The 9,971-nt window shown below is 30.9% G+C and overlaps 1 protein-coding gene across 1 annotated transcript in view; it reads right to left on the bottom strand.

Moving 5' to 3' along the window:
* The window catches only part of LOC106460415 (sodium bicarbonate cotransporter 3-like), a 100,243-nt gene that overhangs the window by 45,327 nt on the left and 44,945 nt on the right, over positions 1–9,971 (bottom strand). The window contains exons 2-6 of the mRNA XM_022387128.1: positions 8,244–8,351; positions 2,443–2,592; positions 1,598–1,733; positions 1,231–1,391; positions 447–644 (exon numbers count right to left, since the gene is read on the bottom strand). Coding sequence (XP_022242836.1) covers positions 447–644; positions 1,231–1,391; positions 1,598–1,733; positions 2,443–2,592; positions 8,244–8,351 — 753 coding nt within the window. The remainder of the gene's footprint in view (positions 1–446; positions 645–1,230; positions 1,392–1,597; positions 1,734–2,442; positions 2,593–8,243; positions 8,352–9,971) is intronic.

Genomic DNA, 9,971 nt, shown 5'->3' with positions numbered 1-9,971 from the left:
AAAAACAGTTAGGTGAAAAGAAAATACAATAAATAGTAAAATAAATAAAGCAGAGAAAAACAGTTAGGTGAAAATAAATACATAAATGTTAAATAAATAAAGCAGAGAAAAACAGTTGGTGAAAATAAATACATAAATGTTAAATAAATAAAGCAGAGAAAAACAGTTGGTGAAAATAAATACATAAATGTTAAATAAATAAAGCAGAGAAAAACAGTTGGTGAAAATAAATACATAAATGTTAAATAAATAAAGCAGAGAAAAACAGTTGGTGAAAAGAAATACATAAATGTTAAATAAATAAAGCAGAGAAAAACAGTTGGTGAAAAGAAATACATAAATGGAAAATAAACCAGAAAAAAAACGATAACAGAAAATGGGAGAGATTCATTGATGAACATTCAATTCTCATTTTACACACAACACAAAACTCAAGGGACACTCACTGTTAGAACCAAACATGCTTTTACTTGAGTTTCGGCCAATTTCAGCGAGGGAGCGTATTAATGGTAAACGAGAGCCTTTGTCTCCTCCATGACGTTTTTCATGCTGATGTCTGTGCCGACGAAGAAGAGCTTCTTTCACTTTTTCCTGCATGTCACCTTGCAATTGGCCAGAATTAACCATACCTTCCAGCATGAGATCTAAAAAAGATTAATACAAGACAGAGCAACTTTGCTTATTTATGATAAAAACTGCACAAACAAAGCACAACTTTCATTCAAAAAGAAGTAATTACATTATAATATATAGATAATTGAATGAACTTACTGACTTCATTGAATTTATTGAATGTAGTAATAGTGGTGGAAAAATCTATAAGATATAGCTGTTTAGCCTTATAATAAAATTTTCACTATAATTAAGTTTTTAATCTATGACACATTGGTATGGTCGAAATCATTAACAATAATTAATTGATTTAGTATATATCAAAAATGCTTTAAGAATTTAGTTGGTAAACCTATATAACTCTTAAAGATATAGTTATATCTCTATGCAAATCATTGATTTCTTTGGCATTTTTTACACCAGTTTAAATTACAAGCTTTATAATGTGAAAATATGTTTTACAACTTCATTTCTTAATGATATCTCATTTCATGTGATTTAGATATATGTTTATTTTAATAATATTAACTATGCACGATAAATATTTTTTAAGTGTAAGCTTTCTTTCTAATGATAAAATCTGAAATTAGGTCACTTTAATCAGAAAACTCTGTTTACCAGAAATTTGATCCAGACTTAGGGCATCCATATCCAGCATAACTGTTCCATTCAAGATACAACTTCTAAGTTCAAAGAGAGAATGAAGAGAGATGGTGGCCACATGTGGTTTGGACCATCTATTTCCTCCTTCCTCTACATCCTCTTCAAATTTCACCCATCTTTCCAAAGAAAACAAATCTCATTTTCTAGATGTATTTAAAACAAACTTCTATTAAGATAATTAACAGCCACAGTTTACAAAACAACAGCATATATCTTTCTTTATCAAAGTCTCAATTCAACTGTGTGTTTTTAGTTTAAATTGTAATAACTTTTTTTCTTACTGTGCCTCTTGTGGAGAAGTAGTAGATAAAAGACTTCTCACCTTGCAGTCTCCCTCCACTCCATGTTTTCTCCAAGTCCATGAAGCTCCTCCATCTCACTGAAGAGAGGGTGAGATGTGTGGGTGTCATCCTCCCCTTCTCCCAAGATAAAATGGACACGCTCAGCAGGAGGTGTAACTAAAACACAAAGAAGCATAGAGCAACTTGCTACAACAATAATTCAGAAGCTACAAAACAGTTATTTTCAGTTTAACCTACTTTAGAATATAAAAGCAAGAAATTCTTCTTCACAATTACTGTATAGTTTCAGAATTGAAAGTTTTCTCAAGATTCACTTTCACACTATTAGTGGGTTTTTTTCTGTTATAAAAACTAATCTGAGCACATATAGAAAACAATTTACAACACAGACCACACAAATGACCCTACAAACTAATAATACTACCTTATCCTTTGAAGATAGGGAATTTGATAATATACTTCACCAGCAATATGTAAAGATCAGTTTCACAGGAATTTTGTACACAGTACAAAATATATTATAAAGTCCCTAATGAGATATGATATGATAAATATTGTTGTGGTTGTTCAGCTTATCATTGTAAAACTGAATAAAATAAATGATGATGTATAATTCAAAATGATTTAATTGAACCCAAGCTGTACAAGATAAACACATTTTTATAAAACACTTTTCTAGTAGCAAAATTTTAAACCTTTAAAATATTGCTATAATGTATGGTTTTTTAAAATAAAACTATTTAATTGTAGTTAAATATATTAGGTACTTTACAAGAACAGTGTAATCAAAATGAAAAAATAAAAACAAACTATAGCTTTATTACAGAAATACAAAAGAAAACCTTCACAGTTAAAAGATTCTTACCTGGTCGATTAATTCCATGTTCATAGTCAGCAGCAGTCCCATCCTCCTTCTTCTTGTGACCATTCTTGTGGTGATGACGATGGCGTCTATGTCCTCTTCTTCTGTAGCCCGGTACATGAAGGCCAACATAAACAGTGTGTGCTCTGTGGCCTGCAATAAAAATGTATCAAAAATATGTAAATAAGTTTATATATAAAAACAGGTTAATAAAAATTGTATTATGGAAGGAAGTGCATTTGCATAAAGTGAATAAGTTTCTATTAAGAGCTAGGTTAGTAAAACTGTTCTGTGGTACACAAGTAAATGTGTGTGACAATTAGATGAATAATCTTCTACTGAGAACTGAATTAGTAGAAACTATGTCTGTATTCCGCAAGGAAGTGTGGGTGATAATTATGAGAATAAGTTTCTATGGAAAACTAGGTGAGTAAAAACTGAACTGTGTTGTCTGCAAGGAAATATGTGACAACCAGATGAATACACTTAGATTATGAACTGGGTTAGTAAAAACTGAACTGTGTTGTCTGCAGGGAAATATGTGACAACCAGATGAATACACTTAGATTATGAACTGGGTTAGTAAAAACTGAACTGTGTTGTCTGCAAGGAAATATGTGACAACCAGATGAATACACTTAGATTATGAACTGGGTTAGTAAAAACTGTATTTTTTGGTCTGCAATGAAATGTGTGACAATTAGATGAATAAATATAAATTATGAATAAGCTAGGTTAGTAAAAACTGGTATTTGGTCTACAAGAAAGTTTGTGACAATACATGAATAATCTACCGAGAAGTACATGAGTATAAACTGTGTTCTGTACGACATGTGTCTGACAAATGTACAAATATGTTTCTTTCAAGAACTAGGCTTGTAAGACTTTGTTCTGCATGAAACTGTGAGTGTCAATTACCTGAGCAAGTTCTACTAAAATCTATGTTAGTAAAAACTGTGTTCTACAAGAAAGTGTATGTGAGTAATGTGAGAATAATATAAATAAGTTTCTATTAAAAGTTAGGTTAGTTAAAACTGTCTCCAGTGTTCTACCAGAAGTGTGAGTGACAGTTACATGAATAAGTTTCTATTAAAAGTTAGGTTAGTTAAAGCTGTGTCCAGCGTTCTACCAGGAAGTGCGAGTGACAGTTACATGAATAAGCTTATATTGAAAGTTAGGTTAGTTAAAACTGTGTCCAGTGTTTTACCAGGAAGTGTGAGTGACAGTTACATAAATAAGTTTCTATTAAAAGTTAGGCTAGTTAAAACTGTGTCCAATGTTCTACCAGGAAGTGTGAGTGATAGTTACATGAATAAGTTTCTATTAAAAGTTAAGTTAGTTAAAACTGTGTCCAGTGTTTTACCAGGAAGTGTGAGTGACAGTTACATAAATAAGTTTCTATTAAAAGTTAAGTTAGTTAAAACTGTGTCCAATGTTCTACCAGGAAGTGTAAGTGACAGTTACATGAATAAGTTTCTATTAAAAGTTAGGTTAGTTAAAACTGTGTCCAGTGTTCTACCAGAAGTGTGAGTGACAGTTACATGAATAAGTTTCTATTAACAACCAGATAAGAAAACTGTTTTCGGTGGTCTGCAAGGAAGTGTGCTTCTACTAAGATCTAAGTATTGAAAGCTGAGTGTGCTATGTGGCTTTCAAGATGTGTAATAAATACTTACATGTAATAACTCTAATAATTATCATAAGGGCTTAATCTATTTTAGTTGGAATTTCAGTAGTTCAGATGTAATCTTTAAGATCTAGTAATATTACTTTCAAAATTTCTATTACCTTAAATCTCTATCAGTCCCACTAGATTCTAAGAATCTGGGCTATGGGCTATTTCAAAATGTCATGCATTACTTATGAAGACTGGTTTCACTTGATATTAATTTACTGTCATATACAATTAATATTAGCTATATACCAGTTCCACATATATATATACATACATACATACATACATAAAACATATGACATTAGTTTAATCCCATTAATTTTTGATGATTACTTGCTTTGTCTGTTGACTGTTGTAGCTTTCCTTATAATTTTTTTTAACTTTCTAGAAGCTTATTGTGTTTCCTCTTTGGTTTTTACAGAAGATTTAATGTTCTTTATTACTTCTTGTAGCCAGCAACACTAGTGTTTGGTACAGAGATAGTTAAAGTAAGAATGATAGTTTTTAAACACACCACATATTATGTTTAGCATGTTTTTTCTTTGTTTACATTTAACATGACTGCATTTTCACAGACAGTTCAGATATTATTTTAGTTTTTTTTATTTACTACCTTGTATCTCCATAAACATTAGTTTTTGGTTGTACTAAGATAAAGTTACTGCTAAAAATTTGACACAATTAAAATTGTAATATGTGTTGAATACACTTGCCTCTGATACTAGAAAGTAGCGGTGGTAATGGACATGTTTTACTAAGCTCACATTTTCCAAACAAATTTATTCTATGACTGTAGTTCTAGCCAACACCTAAAGTTGCTGTGTTCCATAGGTAAGGTATATTATTTATTTACTGTCACTTTTATTAACAGTATTGGTTATACTATTTAGTTTATTGAATATTATTACTTTATATTTTGATTTATTGTCTATTATCATGCATTTATTATAAATATTTTTTTTTGTATTGTTAGCTTAATATGAAGATTTAGGGATAGCCCAAAACTCCCAAGATGGTCAAATCTTGCAAAATATTATTGGAATTAGTTTCTAAAAATATTGTTGACAGCAAGAGTACCTAACTAATCAAACAATGTATTCTTATCTTTATAAGTAGAAATGTATGAAAAATATGGTTAATTACTTATACTAATTGCCAGAATAAATTTTAATTTTGCTCTAAGTACATAACTTGCTCTGATCAGAACTTAATATCAATTATCACAGTCACTAACTACAGATTACACAGGCCTGCAAGTTTAATAAAACTTCATACTTGAAATTATTATTTTGTTTACCATACTAAACATTTATTATCATTATGTTTGTTAACAAAAATACAAATAAACTGAAGAAAGGGGAAGAACACAGAAGTCAAACGAATATGCATCCTCATTCATCCTGATTTTTTGTGTGAAATCTATCTTTTAGTCTCAAAACTATGTGTTGTGGTCTTTCTTTTATGTATTGTGTCTGGAGCATCTCATTTCAATGACCAGCAGTAATCAACCATCATGCTGATGTTCCACCTTCCCTGATACCTCCTCTCTATTTCCCTGATGTCTTGATGAAACCTTTCCCATCATTCTTTGTTGACAGCATCAAGATTTTCAGGGAAATAGTCAATATGCGAGTGTAAGAAATGAACTTTCAAGCTCATACTACAATCAAACTCTTTGAATTTATTGAGCATGTTATCGATAATATTTTGTAATTTGGGTCCTTGTTGTTTCCTAAAAAAATTTCAGTAACATCTCTAAAGGCAATCCATGCTTCTTTTTCAACTTTCCTTATTGTCCTATCAAATTGTTCATCCAAAATCAATTTCCTAGCTTGAGGCACAACAAATATCCCTTCTTTAAGTTTTGCTTCTGAAAGAGCTAGAAATTGCCTTCATAGATACTTGAAACAGTCTCTATCTTTGTCTAAGGCCTTTACAAACTCCTTCATCAAGCCCAGTTTTATATGAAGTGGAGGTAACAGGACTTTTTTTTGTGTCAACCAAAGTTTCATGTTCAATGTTTTTTGATCCTGGTATCAGGCTGACTCTGTGTGGTCATTGCTTCTTCATCCAGTTCTGATTTTGTGCTCTGCTGTCCCATTCACACAAAAAACATGGAAACTTTATATAACCATATTGTTGACCTAACAACACACAAAGAACTTTTAAGTCTCCACCAAGTAGCCAACCATTTTGTTTGTACTTGATCTTATTAAGAAGAAGTTCGAGATTTCCTTACGTTTCCTTCAAGTGAACCAAACGAGCAATAGGAACAAATGCGCGTATGCTACCATTGTGAAGGAGAACATCTTTTAGACTTCTTTTGGAGGAATCAATGAACAATCACCACTCACTTGGTTCATAGACTGCAGCTCCTAACATTGGTATTAATTCAGCAATATTGTTGCAATAAACCAGTGAACCTTCTTGCAAAAAGTATGGCATAAACTCTTTCTTACGATTTCTGTACCAGTAAAATGATGTCCCTGGAGAAAGTAAGTTCTTAGCCCAAAGTCTGAACCCAAAAATCTCTGAAGAATCCTTTGGAAGGCCCAAATCTCTCATCAAATCATTAAGTTCACCTTGTGTGAAAAATTGTGGTTCACCAGACATTCTAGGCTGAAGACAATCCCTATCATCATTTCTGTTGACATCAGATTCAGAATCAGAATAAACTGTATCAAGAGTCTCCAGTGGAGTAGGTACAGGTACATCAAGTCCATGAGCAACAGGTCTTATAACAGATTGAAAGTTTGAATAAGAAATTTCCTTTTTATTTCAAGTGTTATAGCCTTGCATGTTACGTAAGCAAAAATAGCAGTCATCTCCATGGTTTCTAGGTTCATGGCAGACAATTGGAATTCCAAAAGACAAAGACTTTTTCTTACCTTCAGTCCATTGTCTCAACTCTTCGACACAAATGGTGAAAATTTTGTGCAGAGCCCATGATTTAACTTGGTTCCTAAGTTTTATTCCAAAATACATTTAATATGCTTTTTTTGATGAATTCTGTAATGTTTTGCCTTTGTTTCTTTAAAACATATTTACCACAAATACAAAAGAATATGTTCGGGTCATTTACACAACCTTTTGTTGCCATAGCAATGAATAAATAATACTGAAAAGAAAAAAATCATGTCAGAGTGCACACACAAACAAACACTATCCAGAAATGACACGTCATGTGGCCTGTTAACTGTTTATATACTAGCAGTGTGTTTCTTGTGGGTTCTAGAATGATTGATCGATAAGACTCTCATGTCACAATTGGTCTAGAGAAATTTATAGCAGTACAACAAAATGTGACCCAATTTCAATGAAAATGATTCACTTGTGTAAAAGTACATATAACATTTTGTAAAAAATCTTTACATGATGGAGAAAAATGGATGTCATTTTTGGATTCAGCATAAAGGAATTACTGTAGAACAGGTAAAAATTTCAAGATAATAAAACCATCACAGACCTGTATTATTCAAGTATTACCATATATATATATATATATATATATACACATAGAGAGAGAGATCACAGAATATTCACCATTCCATTTGGTAACCCTCAAATGTATGGTGCTTTCTGTAATGAGTTTTATCATTTGCAATTAATAATCTCTTTACAAAGTGGTTCAACAGAAAAATAGTGCATTGTGAACCTATACATATAAAAGGTGCAATAATAGAAACTGCATTACAAACCTTCTAAATACATCAAGGGTATAGCATTGGAAACTGTACATTACAAACCTTCTAAATACGCCAAGTGTGCAACATTGGAAACTGGACATTATAAAATCCTTCTACAAAAGTCAAGGGTACAACACTTGAAACTGTACATTACAAACCTTCTACAAAAATATAGGGTATAACATTTTAAAATGTACATTACAAACAGTTTAAATATATCAAGAGTACAACATTGGAAACTGTGCATTACAAATTCTTTAAACATATCAAAGGTATAACATTGGAAATATACATTACAAACTTTCTTAAAATATCAAGGGCACAACATTTTAAAATATACATTACAAACCTGCTCTATATATATATAGGTACAACACTATTAAATTGGACTTAAAACTCCAAACATTTCATAAATGTTTAGATAAATCACTGATAACAGCTACCTTCAAAATCTTGATCTGTAAAGCTGGGATGAGTTGTCAAGGCAACCCTTGGGTCCCTGGGGGCTGGAGCCTCTTCACTGTGAGACATTGGGGCTTCTTTGATATGACCTAATATAGATTTGAGATAATTATGTGTCAAATTTAATGCACAATATGTATGATGTAAGGACTAAGAAATCTTGTTTACAAAATTTATACATTATCTAATGTTTTAAAACAATGCTATAGAATTTAAAGTAAAACATGCAATCTGAAAACACTGCTTAGCAGTCATAAATACCGAAAACATGAACACAGACTACAAAATTTAATTTGTGATGTAAAAAGTAAATTAACAAAATATCATGAAAAATATGGCACATAATCCAATATTCAAAACTTTATTTATAAATTTTCCCCACAGAGTGTAATCTAATGTATAGAAACATTGTTTATAAACCATGAAATTCAATATACAACTCAGCCTTTGGAAAATAAAATATAGCACTTAACACTATCTGAAAATATACTTTCAGTTTACAAAACACCATAAAAACAAACATTTATAACAGTATTAGATTATTGATTACAATTTCTTAAGTGTTTTAATTGTAAAGGTTAAATAACAAAGCTAATATGCTTGAGCTGTAATAGTTTAGATGGTAGAACACTGTTTACATCTACAATACTTGTACCTAAAAAAAAGGAACTTTTGTTCATAATTACACCTTATACCTACGATGTAATTAGTATCATATATGACCTTTCATCTTATACTAGAACAAAGCATGCATTAAGAAGTAATATTTTCTCTTACTTTAAGTCATAATTTTCTAATTACGAAGTAACAAATTTTATAAAAAGTATAAGCTTCCTAATTTAATCACACAAAACCTCACTTTTAAGAAGATACTGCAGTTTAATGTGATGATTGGTATAAAACTTGTATTATGTAGTTTGAACTGAATTAGGTTCAATTTATAAACCTATAATTTTGCTTATGTTTTTAGAATATATTCAGCTATAAAGCTGAATTGCTAATTAATTTTAAGAAATGTGTTACAGCAAAAGAAAGAACTGTGTGAAGCTTTTCACAGTCAGCTTTATAAATGTAGCTTAATAAATAACTACATAATACAGCTAGGCAGTGGTATATACAAGCCTTGGGTACTACTAGGGCATGCTCAACATTGCATACAGTACTTTGAACTGTTTCCTTTACATGCAGAACCTGTTTAAGTCTGTGGCTAAAGACAAATTTAAAGTTCTGGCAACAGAACTGTGTAATTATATAAAAACAACAGTATTTTATAGTCAATTAGATAAGCTACCTATTCTACACATGGAGAACATTTAATCTTATAAAATAACTCATATAATCAATTATATATCATAATTTATTCCATCAGCTCACTGATTATTTGTTCCCCCCCCCCTCTTAAAACCACCTTACTTCAATAAACTAGGTTTTTGGGGCTTCGGTTCTTTTACAAGTTGTGAATTTATCACAGATCGCTCAGGCGTGTACCCGGCCAGGTGTAGCCTTGGACATGCCACTGCAGTTTGGTTGATACACACACAAACTTAAAGAAAATGTTAATAAACTCATAACTATACAATGATTAATTAATGAATAAAAATAAACCATCAGATGAACAAAGATAGTAGTTATTTATATATATATATATATATATATATATATATATATATAGTATAGACATAGATATATAAGTATAGTAGTAAGATAAG

The sequence above is a fragment of the Limulus polyphemus genome, unplaced genomic scaffold (assembly GCF_000517525.1).
Source record: "Limulus polyphemus unplaced genomic scaffold, Limulus_polyphemus-2.1.2 Scaffold766, whole genome shotgun sequence".
In the NCBI taxonomy this organism is placed as follows: Eukaryota; Metazoa; Arthropoda; class Merostomata; order Xiphosura; family Limulidae; genus Limulus; species Limulus polyphemus.
The sequence above is the reverse complement of the archived record's forward strand: the minus strand, read 5'-3'. Positions and strand labels throughout refer to the sequence as shown.